At 37.5% G+C, this 22,338-nt stretch overlaps 3 protein-coding genes across 3 annotated transcripts in view; 2 read left to right on the forward strand and 1 right to left on the reverse strand.

Moving 5' to 3' along the window:
- LOC125177121 (olfactory receptor 51H1-like) overlaps positions 1-3,811 on the forward strand; it is a 307,668-nt gene extending 303,857 nt beyond the window's left edge. Inside the window, exon 3 of the mRNA XM_047879193.1 lies at positions 2,847-3,811. Within this exon, the coding sequence (XP_047735149.1) occupies positions 2,861-3,811 (951 nt within the window). The 5' untranslated portion in view covers positions 2,847-2,860. The remainder of the gene's footprint in view (positions 1-2,846) is intronic.
- A 7,582-nt stretch (positions 3,812-11,393) lies between these two features.
- LOC125147001 (olfactory receptor 51T1) lies at positions 11,394-12,395 on the forward strand. The gene has a single exon (XM_047823959.1). It carries the CDS (start codon positions 11,412-11,414, stop codon positions 12,393-12,395), a length of 984 nt encoding a protein of 327 aa, XP_047679915.1. The 5' UTR covers positions 11,394-11,411.
- Positions 12,396-18,317: 5,922 nt separating this feature from the next.
- On the reverse strand, positions 18,318-19,265 carry LOC125177203 (olfactory receptor 51A7-like). Its single transcript, XM_047879315.1, has one exon. It carries the CDS (start codon positions 19,251-19,253, stop codon positions 18,318-18,320), a length of 936 nt encoding a protein of 311 aa, XP_047735271.1. The 5' UTR covers positions 19,254-19,265.
- Between the last annotated feature and the right edge of the window lie 3,073 nt (positions 19,266-22,338).

Below are 22,338 nucleotides of genomic sequence, written 5' to 3' on the forward strand. Positions count from 1 at the left end.
GCAATTTAATGAGTGTTTTTTCTTTGCCTGTTCTCATCCAAATGCCCTATCAATATTACCAGTGAATACTTTTAACTATCCCATGGTAGGTATTATTAATTTCATTTTCATTTTAAAGAGGTAAGGAATGAAGCACAGAGATTAAGTAACTTGTCCAAGGTCATAGAACCAGGCTTCAAACCCAGGTTATCTATCTCCAGGGTTTTTTAGTTTTAAAACTATTTTCTTAGTTAAATTTCCAGAAAAGAGACAAAGAGAAAAATATATAATGAGACACAAGTTATGCAGTATATAGGTAAAAGACCCACAAAACCAAGTGGATCTAAGAGTTCTCAAGATGTCAGCCAGAATGTTGGGATCCTTTAAATCTGTATTCTGCTGGACCAATTTTCCAAATTCCAATAGAAATTTCTACAATGATGGAAATTTTGTGTCCATATGACACAGTTCAATGGCCACTAACCTTATGTAGTTATTGAACACTTGAAACATGGCTAGTACAACTAAGGTACTGATACTTAATTTAATGAATTTAAATGTAAATAGGCACAGATGTCTAGTGGCTACAATATTAGACAGTGTAGAACTAAACTATTGACTTACAGGAAACTTGGAGTAACTCTATTCTATCTCTATTCATGCCCAAGCATCCAGAGCTCTTTGCCCCTTGCGCTTTGTCTAGTAACTTTTCTCCTTTTTGTGACCCCAGGTTCCTATTCCATTTTCTCTAATGTGAGTCTTGAGATGGGCTTCAATAATGTATGAATTCACTTAGTTTTTATACACAACTTTGTGCGCACGTGTGTGTGTGTGTGTGTGTGTGTACATTCTTATTTGGGAGACTCTTTATGAGATTCTCATAGGGTTATAACTCAAAAAACATTAAGAGCCACGATAGTACTACTCTTTCTTTTAATTCTAAACTCTTATTAGTTGTGGCTACACTGGCCCAAAAAGTGATTAGTTCAGCTGCACATTTGGATATATTTTCCTGAAGATAATAGCAAATAATTGAAATAGAAGAGAGCTGTGTGGCACCAAAATTTTCATATTGATCTTTGTCAATGCAAGTGCTAGGTATTAATGTCTAGAATAGCCCATAGATCCATGTAGGCTTTACTCAGAGTGGGAAATATAGTTACTGGTAACTCAAGGTGGAGTTTATAGAACAGCCACATAGAAATATGGGCAGAGAAGAAGAAGTCTTTATGGAGGCCCAGGGAAACTTAAGTCCAGTTGAATTTTTAACACCGGGAACAGTGACTTCACCAATCTGACCAATGTTTGAACTTTGTCTTTTGGGACTTCTCCATGTGTGGAATTAATTTAATTTCATTCATTTCATTTCTAGAGATTTTTTAAAATGTTTATTGATTTTTGAGAGAAAGAGAGAGGGAGAGGGGGGGGGAGGCAGAGAGAGAGGGAGACACAGAATCTGAAGAAGACTCCAGGCTCTGAGGTGTCAGCACAGAGCCCGATGTGGGGCTCGAACTCACAAACCGTGAAATCATGACCTGAGCTGAAGCCGGACACTTAACCAACTGAGCCACCCAGGCGCCCCTCATTCATTTCATTTTTTACCAAAGAAAAAAGTCCTGAGTAAATGAGACTGAATGGGAAGAGTTGGAAAGTTTCTGAAAAGGAGCTAAAGCAACTCTTCTTTGGCTTCTCTGAATATTAGTTTTCTACTTATTCCATAACACATTACCACAATGTAGTGGCTTATAATATACATAGTTACTATCTTACAGTTCTTAAATTCAGAAGTCCCAGAAGACTGGTCTAAAATCAAGGTGTCAGCAAGTCTGCCTCCCTTTCTGAAGACTCTAGGGAAAATTCTGTTCCATTGCCTTTCCATCTTCTAGAGGCTACCCACATTTCTTGGCTCTTGGTCCCCTTCCTTCATCTTCACCAGTTGAGCTGAGTCTTTCTCATGCTGCTATCTCTCTGGTTCTCTGCAGCTGGGAAAATTTCTTGTTTTAAGGACTCATAAGATTAGATGTGGCCTACTTTGGTAATCCAGGATAATCTCCACATCTTGAGATCCTTAACGTTAATAACATCTGTGAAGTCTCTTTTGCCATGCAAGCTAACATATTCACACATTTCAAGAATTAGGATGTGCACATCCTGGGAGACCCCTATTCTGTTTACCATAGTGGGTCTTTCTAAAGTTCTTTGGCAGCCAGAGTAACTTCTCCTTCCATCATCTGCTGCAAGCTCAGTCCTTTTAGTACCCACAGACTCCCAAGAATGCAGAAGGGCAGAGCATTAAAGAGTACTTTAAAGGTACTTAAAGAGTACCTTTCATTCTCTGTCCCATATCATGCATGTAGAAAAATTAGGTCCCAAAGAGCATTATGTGTAAATTACAACAATTTAAGATCAAAATTAAGATACACACACATATACACACATCTGCATGTCTGTGTTTATGAACAGCCATTAGGTCACATTTGTGCTTGCTAACATTACCTGTTTGGTTCATTACCCACGTGAATGTACAATATAAAATTCTCCCTTAGCAAAGAAGCAAGTCAGCTAACTCCTTGATGTTTCCAGATGAATTATATTCCTATTGGGTGCAGGTGTTGGTTGAAGTTTTTCTTTTCCTTTCTCCTAAGTATTTTAGCATATGGTGATCACTAATAGGAATTATTGCCTCATGGAGTAGGACCATCAATTTCTGTATCAGACTGTGATACAGAATACTAATGTGATACTAGACATGAGTGTATTAGAATAATATTTAAGTCACTCCCTCTTATGGCTACCATCTCAATACTTATTGCTACTGATTCTAATTGAAGCTGTTTGACTTAATGAGTTCTTCTGTTTTTGTGCAGACCTTCGTTCCACTATGTCACTGTTCAACCAAACTATTCATAACCATCAGACCTTTACCCTGATTGGGATTCCAGGAATGCCAGAGAAAGACTTCTGGATGGCCTTGCCCCTCTGCCTTCTTTACAGTACCACATTCCTAGGTAATTTCATTATCCTTGTTGTCATAAAGGTTGAGCGAAGTCTCCATGAACCCATGTATTATTTTCTGGCTATGCTAGCTGCCACTGACCTTAGCCTTTCATTATCTTCCATGCCCACCATGATAAGTGTTCACTTGTTTGACTGGCGCTCAGTAACCCTTGATGTCTGCATCACTCAGATGTTCTTTATCCACAACTTTGGAGGAGTGGAATCAGGTGTTCTGGTCGCCATGGCCTTTGATCGCTTTGTGGCTATTCGCTTCCCTTTGCGCTATGCTACCATTCTCACTCATGGAGTCATCATCAAAATTGGAGCAGCAGTCCTGCTACGGAGTGTGAGTGTAGTGCTCCCTGTGCCTTTCCTCATCAAAAGGCTACCTTTCTGCCACTCCAATGTCCTTTCCCACGCATACTGCCTCCATCAGGATGCCATGAGGCTTGCCTGTGCTGACACCCATGTCAATAGCATCTATGGTCTGCTGGCTGTGATCTTCACCATTGTACTAGATGCCTTGATCCTTTTGATTTCTTACTTTCTAATCCTCCAGGAAGTACTGGGCATTGCTTCCAGAGAAGAGAGACTTAAGGCTCTTAATACCTGCTTCTCTCATATCTGTGCAGTACTGCTCTTCTATGTGCCTCTCATTGGCATGACTCTGATTCACCGCTTTGGGAAGCATTTGTCACCAATAATACACACACTTATGGCCAATATCTACCTGCTGCTCCCTCCTCTGCTCAATCCTGTTGTGTACAGTGTTAGGACCAAGCAGATCCGGCAGCGGATTGTCCGAGCATTCTGTGGGAACAGGATTGGCCATTAATGGCATCTATGAGTTCTGTGCAAATGCAGTCAAGTCAGGGAAGGGTATCTAATGCGGTACTGTCCAATAGAATTTCCTGCAGTGATGGAAATCTCTGTTATTTAATGCATAACCACTAGCCACACATAGCTATTGAGCATTTGAAACTTTGATAGTACAACCAAGGAACTGAATTTGTTACTTTTATTTAATTTTAATTAATTGAAATATAAATGCAAATGGTCACATGTAGCTAGTAGCTACTGTATTGAACAGTACAAATATAATGAGTTATCATATGCCCTTGCATAATGGTTTTGATGAAAGCAATAATTTATCTTAAGTAACCTGATAAAAATATGCATTTTCCTTTCTTAAAATGGTATATAACAGCTTACCAACATCCTGAAAAGTTTTATTTCTTTAAGTAATCTCTATACCCCATGTGGGGCTTGAACTCACAACCCTGAGATCAAGAGTCACATGCTCTTCTGACTGAGCCAGCCAATCACTCCACAGCTTATGAACATTTATATAAATAAATGTATAAATAAATAATACTAAATAAATTTACTATCGGTTTTAATAAACTTTTGACAAATGGGTAGAATCATGTAACAACCACTGACACCAAAATACAGAAAATTCACATCACTCTCCAAAATTCCCTCATGCCACCTCTTTGTCGTCAACCCCTCTATCCATACCCACTCACTCCTGGCAAGAACTGATTTATTCTCCATGCTTATAATTCTCCTTTCTCCAGGGTATCTTGGACCCTGCAGTATGTAGTCTCCCATGTCTGACTTCTTAGCATAATGCATTTGAGATTCATTCATGTTGTAGTATGTATTGGTTGTTTCTTCCTTTTTATTGCTGAACACTATTCCATTATATGTCATTAACAATCTTTTAAAGAAAAATTCCCAGATTATTTTTGCTCCATTATAATCACTTTGGTATCCAACACTTAACATAGCACATTTCTGTTCTTTTGCTTTTTGTGTTTATTTATATGTTCTTTGAGTATTTTTTATAAATATAAGGTGTGTATGTGCAACAGATTGAAGCAAGAGAGAAAAATATTAAAATGAAAGTAACAAATGAGGAGTATGAGAGAATGGTGCCCTCAATGAACTGGAAGAATAGGAAACTGTACATATACTTTAAATTTTAATTTCATTTCCACTTCATTTTTGTCCAGAAAGCTTTTCTGACATGGCTGTAATTATGTTAAGAATTTCTCATACTGTACCATAACTTACTAATAGAATATCTTCCCTGCTATTCTGTACACTTCATAAGAACAGGGAACCTTTTAACTTCATTTAAGTCTATCCCAAGTACTTAATATAGTTCAGAACATATATGATAGATGCTCAACATGTATTTTTTAAAAATTAACAAGTGAATGAAAACTGAACTTTATCAAGATTGATTCCATGCTTCCAAACCTCTTTGTCCCATTTAGTATTAGTAAGTCTCATTTGAAATTTCTAGAGCCATTCATTTTTCCTGACGGGAACCAGTGGAAAGGGGTGGTGTTTACATATAAATATGAACATTACCTACCAAGTAACTTTATGGAGTTTCTTAATCTCTCTACATACTCATTGGGATCAATATCTTTCTTCAGTGTTCCCAATAAAGTTACAAGAATATGGACAGGAAAATGTTTCAAGGAGGATAAAAAGTAAATGATTATTAGATATGGTCAGAAGTATTAATTCACTGCCTACTATGCAGAGGTAGGATGAATAGATTGAGGACTGTGTTTTCAACCATATTTTCTGAAGATATAGTGGAAACAGTTGACTATAGAAGGCAGTATAGTATATAGGTTAATATTTGGAGTAAGACCGACATGGACTTAAATGCCAGCTCTGTAACTTGCTAGCTTTTAGATGGGTAAAGTTATTCAAAACCTCTCTGAGATTCAATTTCTTCATCTGTGAAACAACAGAAAATAATACTAAACCCATAAGCTTGATGATGAATAAATACAATAATGTGTTTAAAGGGTTTAGTACGATTCTTGGCATGTATCATGAGTTCATCAAGTGCTAGTTTCATTATACTAAGAAGGGTAGGTGGGCTGCAGATGTGACTCAGTGAATAGGATGGCTTCTTAAGAGGGGCTCCTGGGTAAGAGGAGGGACATGGGAATTGCCAGGGGGACAATGAGACCTATTAGGAAGAGTACATTTTGGACTAGAGAACAGAAAAAAGAATTTCTGCACTCTCTTAATCGTACTCTGACACTCAGGGAGCCTCCCTGGCTGAGACTCTGTAGCCTAAGGCAGGGTGAGGAGGAATGATTGTAATTATTGGATCCAGGCAGGCAGTTTTAGAAGATATCCATTACTGTCAGCCCCCAGGGCCAGGACTCAACTTACAACCCCTGATGAATGGAGATTGCATGGGCCTGGGAGCAGAGTTTGAAGCTGTCAGGAAGAGGTGTCTGAGCTGTTGTAGAGGAACATATTCTTATGGGTCCCATAATTCTTGCTCCATCCAGTACACTCACTAATAAAGACAGCTCTCTGTTGCCTAATGACTCTACTGATTTTCCTATAAAGCCCCTACTCTTGGGAGCTTGTTTAGTCCTTGCTATGTGGTGGAACTGGAGAGAGGTTGGTGGTGTTTCCTGCTGATATGAACAGGTAAGAAGAGCGCATAAATGAATAAGGGATGGGAGACAAATGGATTAAAGCATGAGGAATGCTAGGAGACAGAGGGAAGAGAGAAGTGCAATAAATGATAGGAACTACAAGTAAGCTGGAGTGAAGAAATGGAGGGGTGTACTGGAGCCTGGATAAAACTGAGATAGGGAGACAGAGGACAAGAGAAAAGAGGATAAACAGAAAAGGAGATAGGACTCAGAACTCTGCCTGTGGCCAAGACCATTAAGCTTACTAATTGAAGCTTTCTATTGTTCCAGATCCTACTTTACTAGCTAGCATTGGGAGAAGAAAAACAGGAATACCCAAATTTTAAGGAACTCACATTCCAGTTAAAGGAGATGACATCTGCATATATAATTCTAATATCAGCCATGCCTTCTTACTGTATTAAGAATCAAATGAGGAGCACCCAGGTGTCTCAGTCAGTTGGGTGTCCAACTCTTGATTTTGGCTCAGGTCATGATCTACTGTTTGTGCTTTTGAGCCCCACATCAGGTTCTGCGCTGACAGTGCAGAGCCTGCTTGGGATTCTGTCTCTCTCCCTCTCTCAGTCCCTCTCAACCCCCCCCCCCCCTCAATATAAGTAAACTTAAAAAAAAATTAAAAAGAATAAAATGAAAGCTCCAAGCATGAAGTGGTGCAGAGATTTAGCAGCAGAGGGGAAGTTACTGGTTAACAAAGCCTGGAGCTGTCAGGGAAGGTTCCACATTGTGGACAGAATAGATTTCAGTGTTGAAAAATGACCAGAAGGTTTGGGATTGGTAAATGACATGGACTGGTTTTACCATTACTGATGCCATGGATACATGGATTGGTTTTTACTATTACTGATGCAAGGATGTTGACCTTTGGGTCACTAATTTACTGAATTGGGTGGATCTTATCCAAGTCAGTGAATCTAGGCTTTTGTATATGAACTGGTAGACACTGCTTTCTTTCTTGCCATTAGATGGGGAACTGAAAATAGAGAACTCTAGCCTATTCTGGGTAGAGGGCAGTGCAGAGAAAACCTTGATTAATCAAGGCACTGAACTTTAATTCTATAACTAGATCCAGAGTGTGTGAACTCACTGGATCTAGGGAGGAAGCCTTTACTCCCTGTCCACATATCTACATTCCATAGGAAACAAGTTCTCCAGCAGCAAAATGAGCCATAGACTCCTCTCCTCCTACCCTCCTTTCCTCACATCATCCGGTGTCATCTTTCTGTCCTTTATTAGATACAATTCAAAGAATAGAAAATAACTGGTATCTGATTTATGGTAATCTTATCTCTCAGTTACTCTTCAATTCAAAAACTCCTCTCTACATACACCAGCACACAGAGATACACACAATATCAGTATATAAATATTTACACATATTCTTAAACATACATGGATGTCACAAGTATACTTCTTTAAATAAACCATGAGGACATTGTTCTCTCTTTTACTGATTTCTCATCTCTAACACTCCTCTAAATTATTTATATGTATATACAACAGAGTATAAACAATTCTTATATTTTAAAAGAAGAAAATCATACTGCCCAACTGTTCAACTTCTCTCATGAGCTTAGCTTCTAGAAATGGTTTATGGTTTAATGAAAAATGATAGACTTTAGAGTTAGTAAATCTGTTTTGAATTTTGAATCAGTACATATTTTACCTTTGATACACTATTTTATCTTGCCAGTTTGATTTCCTTTCTTTAAAATAGGAGAAAAACATCTATATCCATTTTCCTGGGCTTATATAAAATTATATACAAGATGGATAGTAAATGTTGACATATACAAAGGATCATAATTCTCCTTTTCTCTTAACCTAGTCTCCTTCTTCCAGTCAGTGAGAGGATATTTTCCCTGGTGTCTAGGGAAATGATTTCCCTCTGGCTCATCCTTCTCCGTCAAAACTTCCAGGCTCAATTTATATTTCTCTTATCTAGTGTTTATCCATATCTCTATCATCTGTAATTTTTTTATCTACCCATTAATACATCTAATTAAATTAAATTATTTGAATCTTTACCACGTACCAATCACCGAGCTTTTCTCTAGAGAAAATAAAAAGATGAATACATATGTTTTATATTCCCAGAGAGCCAGCATTCTAGAGGAAGAAATAAATGTGATTAAGAAATAGACTTTTAGTGCTATAAAAACCACATGTAAAGTACTATTGAAGAAGAGTCAATAGATTGAGTGATTTGGTGTTGCAGAGAGTTTCTTGGATGGTTATCATGGAAGAAAGTCACTCTTTTTTTTAATGTTTAACAGTGGCGTTTTAGGTAAATGATTGAAAGCATTTAACATTAAATTCAATTTACTTCACATTGTTGTTTGCAAATACGTTAATGGCAATTCTTAAATATTTCAAATCAACCAACTTAAGTACAGAAGGCCTGCTTGAAAGGAGCCTGGGACTCAAGTCCAGATCCCTAACCTCTCTTGCCATGAGTCACACTATGATACTTCTGACTGGATCAGGAAGGGTCCTGCACCTCTCAACCTTGAAGTTCCCTCATATGAATTCACCAGTGATGACACAGTGATTGTTGGTTAGAGATTCACTTTTAATGTGTGTGTTCATCAGGCTGAGAAGAATAAAACAGAAACATCATAGCCTTTTGCTTCCCTATCTGGCTACTCTCCTCTTGTGTCCCCATGTGGTAATAACTCTTCAATAATATTTTGCCTTGGCTTCTCACACTATTCATTCCTCTGAGTTGAGTGAGTTTTGAATGCAAAAAACATTCTTTATTCATTTCTGTTTCCCTGGCCATCAGCAGTAACTGACATTGAAATAGTCATTTAGAGTCTAAATGGTTGACATGATACAACAAGTTTGTAATCTATGTCTCATTTGGCACTAGTTTTCCTAATTCTTAGTGTTTTTTTCCAAACATGTATAATATAACAATATTAAATATTATACCAGAAAAACCAATTCATCTTTTTTTTTTTTCCTTTGGAGTAACAAGTGATTATTTCTATCAACATCTTCAGTAGACTAGAGGAGGGGGAGAATATAAGGAACAACCTCTTATATTTATGTTTATGTAGCAACTCACAGGGCCTGATACTAGCAAATTTCTTACATCCACTCAGATACAATACAGAAAACCTAGATTAGTGAAAAATAACAATACTTATGGCTGGCCAGATCCACACAACACCTGAAATGAGTATATTATTCTTTGTTAGCTCTTTGGGGTTTTTTTGTTTGTTTGTTTGTTTGTTTTGTTTTTTGGAATTTACCATCTTTCTTTTTTGAGTTCATTCATTTATTTTGAGAGAAAGAAATGGGTGGGTGAGGATCAGAGAAAGAGGAGAGAGAGAAAGAACTCCAAGCAGGCTCCACATGGTCAGTGCAGAGTCCAATGTGGGGCTCGAACTCATGAACTGTGAGCTCCTGACCTGAGTCAAAGTCAAATGCTTAACTGGCTGATCCACCCAGGCACCCCTGTTAGCTCTTTGTTGATGACTAAATACCCTAGGTACAAATTTTAAAATCAGCAATGATGACACCAGCAATGATGATATCAGTGAACACACCCTAAATAGAATTGCAAGAGTCATCTTAAATATGACACCATCTCTGTTTTCTATACAGCTGCCATTCTATGCACTTTCTCACTCAGTGAACTACTTAATATTCCAATTTGTGATGTCACTTCAGTTTTCCATGTCTCAGAGTGATTCCTGGTTAGTTATTAATCTCCACTTCCATCCCATCCATGCTTTTTACAAAGGCATTCATCACATGTTGCTGAGTGCTTCCCATGACTTATTTTTAGTTTATTTATTTTGAGAGAGAGAGAGAGAGAGAGAGAGAGAGAGAGAGAAAGAGAGAGAGAGAGAAAGAGAGAGAGAGAGAATGGGGGAGGGGCAGAGAAAGGGAGAGAGATAATCCTAAGCAGGCTACAACTGTGAGCACACAGCTCAATATGGGGCTCCATCTCACAAACGGTGAGATCATGACCTGAGCCAAAATGAAGAGTTAAATGCTTAACCAACTGAGCCACCCAGGTGTCCTTTCTCATGAATTTTATATGGGTGTTTTGTCTAAGCGTACCTGCTATATCTAGATTAGGACACCTGAAATCATGTATTCCAGAATACTGTTTGGAATTTTCACAGGATTCATTAGAGCAGTCTACTCACAATGACTTGGTTCGGAGTCACATGCTAACTATCCATGGGAAAGAGTATAAACAAGTATCCCAAGGTGTAAGATGGAGAAAAGGAGGATAAGACCTACTTATTTCAGTACCCTGGAAAAGTATGCAGAGATACAGAATTAGAACATAAGATAAATCCAAGTTCCATATATATATGGAGTGGGAAGGGACAAATTATAGAAACCATCCCACTATAGGAAAAGGAATAAAGAAACCCAGATACCAAAAGGAGACTTCTAATAGAGTCTACTAGAAGAGGCTGGCTAATAGAGGTTCAAGGATACCTTTGGATACAATATCCCAGACCAGCTTCCAGCAAGAAAATCATGGAGTATGCCATCACAGGTGCCCAGTGGCTCTTGTGTGCTTGTCTACTATTTCTTGAGCAACTATACTGCTTGGGCACTTAATGCAAAGACCCATCAGTTGTCACTGTGTTGGTGTGTGTGCTTGTGTATGACATAAGCCTATATGCATTTCCCACTTCCAGCCTTAGGACTAGTCTGAGCAGTAGGGTGGGGATGAGCCTAGAGAGACTGATGGTTATAACTGGGAGAAGAGAGAGGAAGAAAACTGGGGCCAGTTTCTGACAAGACAAAGTCAATATACTGTAGAATTATGCAATAGGTGCCATATTTAGATGGAGGATTTTGAATACAGAAAAACAACTGTGTAATTTGGGAACAGTTTATACTAGAGAACTTGAAAAAAGGACCAATAGGACAAACACTATGATTGTTGTTTCTCTTTTCAGGGTGTGTTCTCAACCCACCATGGTGATTTTCAATAACACTACATCATCTTCCTCAAACTTCCTACTCACTGCATTTCCTGGTCTGGAACTTGCACATGTCTGGATCTCTATTCCTGTCTGCTGTCTCTATGCCATTGCCCTCTTGGGAAACAGCACGATTCTGTTCGTCATCATTGTTGAGAGGAGTCTTCACAAGCCCATGTACTATTTCCTCGCCATGCTGTCAGCTGTTGATCTATGTCTGACCATCTCAACCCTTCCCACTGTTCTTGGGGTTCTCTGGTTTCATGCCCGGGAGATTAGCTTGAAAGCTTGCCTCATTCAAATGTTCTTTGTACATGGCTTCTCCTTCCTGGAGTCTTCAGTGCTGGTAGCCATGGCCTTTGACCGCTTCATGGCTATCTGTAACCCACTGAAGTATGCTATTGTCTTCACAGACATGATAATCTTGTTGATTGGACTGGTTATCTGCATACGGCAAGTAATTTTAATCTTTCCCATGATTCTAGCCTTGACGAGAGTATCTTTCCACGGAGGCCAAGAGCTTTCCCACCCATTTTGCTACCATCCAGATATGATTAAATACACATATTCCAACCCCTGGATCAGCAATTTTTTGGGCATGTTTCTTCAGCTCTACCTGACTGGCACTGACTTACTGTTCATTCTTTTCTCCTACGTTCTGATTCTCCGAACCGTCTTGAGTATCGTGGCCCCTAAGAAACAACAAAAAGCTCTCAGCACTTGTGTCTGTCACATCTGTGCTGTCACTGTTTTCTACGTGCCAATGATCAGCCTGTCCTTTACACACCGCCTTTTCAGCTCCACCCCAAAAGTGGTCTGTAGCATTTTGGCCAATGTTTATTTGTTCTTACCACCTGTACTGAACCCTGTCATTTACAGCTTGAAGACCAAGACCATCCGCCAGGCTATGCTCCAGCTGCTCCACTTTAAGGGCTCACAGGGCCCCAGTGTGAGGAGTCATAGAGGACCCTGGGATTGAAGTAGAGAGAAGTTATATTTGAGCAATAAAAGGATCTAGGTCTGTGCCACCAGGCATTTTAGTTACTGAAGCAGTTTCACTTAAATCATAGGAGCAGAAAGAGAATACTTTTCCCCTAAGCTTATCAAAAGTTAAAAAAAAAAACTACCATTCAAAACCAAATTAATTGTGTATATGTCCCTCAAACATTTAAAATAATTATATGGAACTCCTGTGCACATTAAAAGCACAATAAGATCATTTTATTCTGGTTGAACAATTTAATTATCTGCCTAAAAACGGTAATTCTTAGACCAAAAATTAATATATATAATTTTATGTCTGTGTTCAGCTGCCAAAAAGTCATTTATTTCTGTGGTAAGATTTCCTAAGGGGCATCAGAGATTTTTTTTTTTTTTCCTTGAGGTGGTGAGTGAAAGAGTTACGTGTGTGTGCAAAGACACGCACATTGCAATTTGTAATTTAAAACCTTAGGAAACTCTTACACACTGATTTCAGTTCCTAAAGTCACCTCTAGGGAGACCCATCTCCTTGCAGATGCACTCCCTGAACCTCTATCTTTTCTTGAATTCTTTTTCTCCTCAGCAAATGTGAAATTGTCACTGAACTAATTGCTGTTTGTTATACCTCCAATGAGTCCAATATCTAAAGTTACATATCACTCTTCATTATTTTTCCCATTGCCTAGATATTCTAATACAGTTCTGATTCTCACTCTGTAGCACCTCTTCCGTGTCTGCTGGGCTTCAGGACAGTACTTTTTTTCTATTTGCCCTTGTTTCATGGGTGGTTACGTTTTTACCTAGCTGTTGGGCTCCTGGACGTTTTGGTGTACTTATAATTGTAGAATTGCACAGTGACTTTGATGCTTAGTAGGAAATCTTTAGAATACCTTGCTTAACAATACTTATTTGGTCAAGAAGTAACCTGGGGTGCTTGGGTGTCTCAGTCAGTGAAGCACCAGACTTCAGCTCAGGTCATGAACTCACAGTTGGTGAATTCGAGCCCTGTGTCCAGCTCTGTGCTGACAGCTCAGAGCCTGGAGCCTACTTTGGATTCTGTGTCTCCCTCTCTCTTTGTTCCTCCACTGCTTGCACTCTGTCTCTTCTCTCTCAAAAATAAATAAAGATTAACAATAACAACAACAACAACAACAACAACAATAATACTAATAGTAATAATAAAAGAGAAGGAAACTCACTATAGAGTTGATGGGATGTTGGGGGAATTCTCCTAAGTTTTTTTTTTGTTTTTGTTTTTGTTTTTTGTTTTTTTGTTTTACATACAAAGTTATAAAACTTTGTTCCACTCAGGATAATTCATGTCTGAGTACAGGAGACCAAGCAGAAATTCTGATCTGAGCCACCTGTCTCCTCTCCTTACATCACCTTCCTACTCCTGGCAGACAAGGAATACCGCTTCCAAACTCTTGTGTGTTTGCCTTGGCTTTCTGTTCTGCTCAAACACTGACAATTTTGTGACTGCTTTGCCCAAACCAAGAGACACCAGTCTCTGATCCTGGAATCAACCTGTGGCAGAGTAGACATGCCAGAGCACACCATACTCTAACTATCCAGACTTTTCCTCATCAGTTCTTACAAATGCCAATGGTTCCTTAATTGCTTCCTTACAGACCTTTCTAAAAGTTTTTGTTCTTAGATCCCCAACTCCATTTACAATTCCTGAATTTTATAACATCTGGAAAAACACTTTAAAATTTTTTTCCTAAGTTTGGAGCCAAAACTTATTGGCAGCAAAAGCTAGCATAAACAGGTATGAATGTATTTATGGTCATTATTTATTCTACATTGAATGAATATCTACACATTTCACCTCAGAAATATAGCTGTGCTTGAATACAGGGTAATGCCTCCAGGGTTGTAGAGATGTTTAGAGTATAAGAAATTCTGAATTTCAAGAGTTTTAGGTAAACAATTGTAGAAATGTGCAAGCATTCTTCCAGTTTTATGATGGCCAATATTTAAGGCAGTCTACTGCATGTCTGTTAATCTTCTATTATTCCAAATGTGCTTTTCATATCTGGCTTAAAATGTAACTCACCTGCTCAATACCAAAAACACTTTTATCAATGTTTTTTATTCCCCATAGCAGTTGTTAATAGGACATGAATGTGTTTTGTTGTTACTTCAAAGGATGTGTTTAGTAATTTGGGGATTGTTCTAATTATACCTTGTATGTATGTAAGTACATATAATTATACACACATATGTGTACTATATACAATTAAATTTTGTGATTAAAAAGGTAAAAAAAATCACTCACAATCCTACTAATGAGGAATTTTATGATATATAACTATCTTTTTTTAATAAGCCAACATATGTGTACATACACATACATTTATTAACTAGGATAGTAGTGTGTACTCAGATGTATATCCTATTTGCTTGAAATTATTTATCATTTTCTGTTAATCATATATTAAATTTTTATATTAGACTTTATTTTAGACTTTACTTCCCCTAGGAAGTTCTCTCACTTGATTCTGCACTATAATGGTCAAGTTACCAGTCTTTTATTCTTTTATTTGCTTTCTTATATGTGTGCTTAAACTTATCATACTTTACTCCGTGGATTTAATTTTTTATTTACTGTTCTCCCCACCACCAGACTGTAAACCCCTTGATAGCATAAATGTAAGTTTCATTTAATCCTTATCATCTAATACAGTGCTTAACAAATGCCATTAGTTGTTGATTCTGTGTTGCATAGGTGAATAATACTTAATATTATTTGTGTATCATGGTTTATGTTTAACATTTCGGTAGTTTACAGTATTTTTATCATAGACAATAATCCTTGATATATATTAGAAATAAATATTTGATCACCCCTCTGATTGTGTTCTTCTATTCCTAGAATGTGAATTATTAAATTTATAAGGAGATAAAATAATAGTTGGTCTGCTGTAGTGCATGAGGTTGTAGGCTCTGGAAATGGGTTTAGATTTAAGCTCCTAACACTTTATAGTTCTGTATTTTTGGAAAACTTGTTTAACTTCTCAAAGCTTTAGCTTCTAAATCCACAAAACAGGAGGGATTAATAAAATCTACCTTCCCATGTTCTTACAAAAGTTAATTGTGTTAATACAAGTAAGTATATAACCCTTGTTTGGTGCCTGGTGAACACTGAATTATACCATATGTTAACTAACTGGAATTTAAATAAAAACTTGAAAAAACATCTTTGTACTTAATTCCCAGTTTAGTTTATTTTTGTGTGTAATAAAGGATCACACACAATTATGGTTTTTTAAATAGGTTGTAATTTTTTCTACCACTATTATTTGAATAACCTATTTTCAGTAAGGTTCTGATATTCCTTAATTATTTATTACTTTCATATCATTTAGAGTATGTTGAAGTGTTTATTCTTTCGTTGTTCTTCCCATTGATTTGTTGAGCAAACTACATGCAATTTTATAGCTGTTTAATAAATGTTGCTATCATATGAAACTTTATTACACTTTCTATTTGTTTTTATCTTATATTTTCCAGTTGACATTTGTAAAACTTTTTTTAGAATTATTTTGCTCCATTCTCAGTGAAATGTTCCTGGAAGCTTGATTGGGAATACATTGAGCCTATATTATAATTGAGGAAAACAGATGTTAGCCTATTCACTCTTATGATCCAGATAAACATTATTGACATGTTATGACTTGAGCAGTTTCTGTTTTGTAAAGATCTGAGTTTCTTAGTTGAGGGCAAATACTAAAAAAATGGAGGATAATATTCTTCTTGTTTCTTTCATGACAACCTGTTTACTTTTTCTTGTGGCTAAACAGAACATGAACTATTTTTCAGGGCAACTTCTTTGACTTAAAATTTATAGTTACATCTTATTCATTTGGCAATAGTGTTTCTATCATTCTAGACGTTCTGTGTGCTTACAATTTATCATCATATTCTGACTGTTCAAAGGTTCGTGTGTGTGTGTGTGTGTGTGTGTGTGTGCGCGCGTGCATGCGTGCTTCTTTTCTCAAAGTTGATAAATGTGTCAGACTGCTATCCAGATGTCATTATATACAGCGTACAAGTCTGGAGATACGATAATAAATTTAATGTATACAGTTTCTTTAAGGAAACACAATTGAAGTAAGACAGACAGGTGAATTAATAACATAACTGAAATCAACCTGGGAGGAAGCCCAAAGGTTTGTCCCTCCCTTCCTTGGTTAAACTATGGGCATCCAGAATGGGTCAGCTTTTGAGCAATAAGAACTCAGTTAAACTCACCTGGGGACATAAAATATATAAGAATATTTATTCAACAGAGAACATCTTGTTCAAAATGGTTCTTTGGAACAAACAATACTAAATACTTGTGAGTTCAACTGAGATAATTAAACATTGAAATTGATTACCAATCATTTTTTCCCAATCCATAGTATAGACTTTTTAAGAGTTTTGGTTGACTTATTCTAAAATTTATGTTTTATACTTTGTCTACTATGAAGTACTCACAAATAACAGATGAATAGGAAACAGATGAATTTTACAGAACGTATACTGAGATAGCCAATCTACTTTAGTTGGCTATTTATCTTTTTTTTTAATGTTTATTCATTTTTGAGAGAGTGTGTGCATGTGCATGAGCGGGGGAGGGGCAAAGAGAGAGGGAGAGAGAATCCCAAGCAGGATTTGTGCTGTCAGCACAGAGCCAAAGACAGGCTCCATCTCATGAACCATGAGATCATGACCTGAGCCAAAATCAAGGGTTGAATGCTTAACCAACTGGGCCACTGAGGTTCCCCTGGGCCACTTATCTTTTCAAAAAATGGGACCATATATGTATGAATATGATTTTATATTGCTTAACATATGATCATATTTTCTGCTAGTTTAAAATTATTTCTAACTTGTTTAGTGTAATTGAATATATCATAGGTCAAAATACCAAGTGCCTAAATAAGCATGAGAGCCATTATTTTAAAGTAGTTAAGAATATCAATGTTTTAAAAATTACTGAACTACTAGCTTTCCTATCTCCTACTACTAGCAGCATACTCTCTCATTCTCCTTTTAATAACTATAATTTCTTGGAGCCCTGTTGTAATATAGAGAAAAAATCTGATCTGTCTTAAAGGATGTTGTGAGAGAGTTTATTCTCATATTTCCAGGCTATGAAAGCTCTAACATTAAAAACAATCACTGGTTGTCCCTATTTGATTACTAAGGAAAGAGAAAAGGGAGAAAAATTTTAACCAATTTGGACTTAACAATACACTTCTTTCCTTAAGTGGGAAATCAAGGATTTGCATTGAATTGACTGAAGAACCCTCAACAAATACATGTCTGAAGGCTGCCTGAAGGAAAATCCAATTGGATTGGCATAACACCTTTTAACTTCCAACTCCTTTGGTATTTATTTTCTAAAATTTTTTAATGTTTTTATTTGTTTGAGAGAGAGAGAAAGCACACAAGTAGGGGAGGAGCAGAGAGACAGGGAGACACAGAATCCGAAACAGGCTCCAGGCTCTGAGCTGTCAACACAGAGCCCGACGCGGGGCTCAAACTTGTGAACTGTGAGATCATGACCTGAGCTAAAGTCAGACGTTTAACTGACTGAGCCACCCAGGTGCCCCAGTATTCATTTTCCATAGGGGGGAACAAGCTCTACTTCTATGTGTATTTACCCTTGTGCTGTAAACAGTGTAACTAAAATTCCAAAGCAGTATATCGATTCATGATTTTAATAGTATTGTAAAACTATTCCATACTCACCTGTCAATGCCCGCATCAGTCCTAGGCTCACAGACCTCAGTGCCCAGCCCACATGTTGTAGTGATTATAAGGATGATTAAGGGAGATAATAATAAACATCTATAATACTTTGCTTAGAGATATATTATTTAATTCTCCACTCTTGGTTGACCTTGCCTTACTTTTCCCCATACCTTTATTTTAGACATAATTTCCCCCAAACCTTCTCACGAATTTGCTGCGTCTTCACACAGTACACAATGGGATTCATCAGAGGTGGTACTAGTAAGAAAATGTCCGCAATGAGGATCATGGCCACTGGGGACTTGTGCTTGCCAAAACGGTGCATGGAGGCCAAAGCAATGATGGACACATAGAAGATGAGCACAGCACAGATGTGGGAGACACAGGTGTTGAGAGCCTTGAGCCGCTCCTTATGGGATCCAATTCCCATCACCGTCTTCAGGATGAATATGTAGGACACAACAATGAACACACTGTCTGACATCATACAGAGGGCAACAAAGAAACCATAGAAAAAGTTGACTGTGTTGTCAGAGCAGGCCAGCTTCATGACATCCTGGTGTAGACAATAAGGGTGAGAAAGTAGGCTTTTCCTACAATATGTCAATTTTTTGAGAGTGAAAGGGAATGGGAGCACTAAGAGCATGCTTTTAATTAGAAACACCAGGCCCATTTTGGCAACTCTGGCATTGGTGAGGATAGAGCTATATCTCAGAGGGTGACGTATGGCCAAAAAGCGGTCAAAAGACATGGCCAGGAGCACTGAGGACTCCATATCTGTAAATCCGTGGATAAAGAATTCTTGAGCAAAGCAGGCATTTGGGGAAATTCCTGTAGCATTGAAAACAAATATCCTCAGCATAGTGGGGAGGGATGAGAGGGAGAGGCCCAAGTCAGAGACAGCCAACCCAGAAAGAAAATAGTACATGGGTGCATGGAGAGAGGACTCTGTCCTGATCACAAAGAGGATGATGCAGTTGCCAAAGATGGCCACCAGGTACATGAAGCAGATGGGGACAGAGATCCAAGCATGAATATGTTCCAGTCCTGGGATTCCAATCAGGAAGAAGGTGGTGATCTCAATGTTAGAGGAATTGATACTGTGCATGATGAATCAGATGAAAAGTGTTTATTCCCAGATCTGAAATGACACTTTTAACATAAATGATATTTTCAGCATAAAAAACACTCATTTCAGCACTTTCCTCTGAGACATAAAGAAAATACAGTTTTGAAAGACTCATATCCTGGAATAAAAGAATGAAGTATTTCTTCTGAACAAACTATTAGTAATAGAGTCAGATAATGTTAACTGACAAGGAGAACCAGGAATATAGGAACTATCTTTACCAATCACATTTCTCCATAAAGTCTTCAGAAAAACTACTCACATAAAGAGCAGTGACCTGCAAATAAATTCCCCCCTTTTCTATTAGGATATTCCCCTTCCCATCCCAATCTAATGAAAAATTTTATACAGTTATGCTGAACCATAGGATAATTCTTTTAGTTTGGTCCAGAGTAAGCCTAGAATTAAATAAACAAACAAAAAACAAAACAAAACAAAAACCCAAAAAATAAAAAAACAACCCTCCCCCCACACACAAACAAAAAGAAAAAAAAAACCAGGAACCTGGAGAAAGTAGATTTAAGAGAGTGGATACTAAGTGGTTTCTCTAATTTCTATAGACTTTTGCTCCAAATATGTTTTAGGCAAGGGCTTGAGCTTCTAAAGCTGATCTTACTCACAAGCTCTCCACAGGAAGAAGTACAAAGAAAGGACAGAAAGTAGGTGATGTGCACTTGACTGTTAACCCTCTCTTATATAGTATAGTGAAAAACCCCATTTTCTTATATAGAGCAGATAGAATGTTCTTTAACATGATTAATCCATATCAGTACTCTCCATCCATGAGCATGGGAGGAGAGAGAGATTCTTAGGCTTGCTTTACAGTCCAACATATGCTCTCATAAATACAAAGTGACTTAGCCAATAGGACTATAGGCCAGCCATGGTGAGTGGCAAAGTGGTAGACATGTTGGTGATGAGGAAGACTGGTATTTTCTGAATCCTTTTTTTTTTCTGACACCATAAGATAAATAGATGCTCTACAACTATGTTTTTTGTTTTTATACACAACTGAGCTTACTATGTTCCTTTAAGTGTTTTCTCTTTCTTTATGGAATTAAGTTAATGGGGACAGTGGGGTTCCAAGATACATAGAGCATGTTGGTTTTTACCCCTTTCCTAGAGAAGTGAGAGTTTAATTGAGAAGCTTGGGCTTTATCAGAGTGCTCTTGACTATTAGGAATCAGAAACACAAGATTTTCAATTAGTTTATCTCCCTGTCTCCTTCCTGGATGGCAGGGGTATGGGACTGAAAGTTCCAACCCTATAATCATATGGTTGGTTCTTCAGGCAAACAGCCCCCAATCTTAGGTGAGATCCAGAAGTTACCATTTTAACATGAGAAAAGTCAACTGTGTCTCTCTCATCCCATAAGAAATTCCAAAGAAACTCAGTGCCAAAAACAGGCATGAAGACCAAACATATTTATTATAAATCACAATATCACAGTGACTAATTCCTTTCACTCACAAAGCATTTATGCCCTAAATATTTTTCTGTTAAATATCCTTAAACATTCCATCAGACTTCCCATCTCATTACTGGCTGTTTCCTTGGCTCTAACAGCTCTTTCTCAGAGGTCACATCATCAGAAAGGCCTTCCCTGAATACACTCTCTCACTTGGTCATGCTGTGTTCCCTTGCTCAAATCCAATTACAGTATTAACTTCACTCTGATATACAGTAAATCCTCAATAAATATTTGTTATATAAAATAAGTGAAAAAATAGTCTTCTATATTATGGGGTTTGGGAGTGGTGGGGGTCTGGAGCTGACAGCCAAGAAAGAATTCTTGAGATGTCTTTAGTACAAAAAAAAGTGATTTCAGTTAAAGCATGGGGACAGAACCCATGGACTGAAAGAGCTGCACTGGGGTTGTGAAAAGTGACTGGTTTTGTACTATGGAGTTGGGGGAGATAAAGGCAAAAAGGAGGCCTCCAGAAGGACTTTCATATGTTAAAGAGGGCTAATATAATAAAGAAGACTCTTAGGAGGCCTAGCTATTATCAAGCTAAGGTCATTTTTCCTCTAGTAAGATGTTAACATTACAACATTACAACAGTTGGGAATTCTTAGAGAAATGTTAGACTCTGTATTTGCCTATTTGTCAATGGGTTGCAGGTTATAAGGAAATTTAATTTTACCTGCCATTTCCTTCTTGCCTTTGCTCCCTACCTCACTACGGAGGGAGGATAATGTGGGGGTTCCAGGAAACTGAGTCTATTGGTTTCTGAAAATTAGGCTATTAATAAGATTGCCTTATAATTTATTAAGAGATTTACAAAATGATGGAAACTCCTGTCCTAGAAGACTGTGATCTGTATCAGTTAGCCATTTGTTTTCTTTCCTTTCCTTTGTTCTTGGGCAGCCAGGAGTGCCTGCAGAATATCACACACATCCCACCTTGCTGGGGAGGGAGTGGTTGTTAGCTTGGGCTTTGCCCTCATCTTTCCTTATGCTTCCCCATCATAAAGACAGTATCAATTGATATATTAATTTAACAAAATATTTTTTGTATTTTAAAAATACATTTTATTAGAAGATCTTGGTATTAGCATTAGTTTAAAAGTATATTCTTTATAAAATACATTTATAAAAGAGAGGCAACAAATAAAATATGTAAAATAAAAAATACATTTATCAAGATAGCTTATTAACCCTTTTATATGTCATTAGGTAATTAATAAATACATAAATAAATCACTTCATACAAAGATAAATAGAACACTTCATTTTATCCCCCTATTCTAAGATCTGGAGAAGAAAGGAAGAAAAGTAGAGTGGATTGAAAGAGAAAATAGGGAAAAGGGAAGAGTTGAGATTAACCTTTATCGAACTGTGCTGGATGTTTTATTTTTATTTATTTTTATTTTACTTATTTATTAATTTTTTTCATGTTTATTTATTTTGGAGAGAAAGAGAGAAACAGAACATGAGTGGGGGAGGAGAAGAGAGAGAGACACACCCAGAATCAAAAGCAGCTCTAGACTCTGAGCTATCAGCACAGACCCCAACATGGATAGGGCTCAAACTCACAAACTGTGAGATCATGACCTGAGCTGAA

The sequence above is a fragment of the Prionailurus viverrinus genome, chromosome D1, assembly GCF_022837055.1.
Source record: "Prionailurus viverrinus isolate Anna chromosome D1, UM_Priviv_1.0, whole genome shotgun sequence".
Taxonomy (NCBI): Eukaryota; Metazoa; Chordata; class Mammalia; order Carnivora; family Felidae; genus Prionailurus; species Prionailurus viverrinus.

Bases quoted from the DNA above. Each gene is read 5' to 3' on its own strand.
- LOC125147001 (XM_047823959.1), top strand. From the start codon at position 11,412: ATGGTGATTTTCAATAACACTACATCATCTTCCTCAAACTTCCTACTC.
- LOC125177203 (XM_047879315.1), bottom strand. From the start codon at position 19,253: ATGCACAGTATCAATTCCTCTAACATTGAGATCACCACCTTCTTCCTG.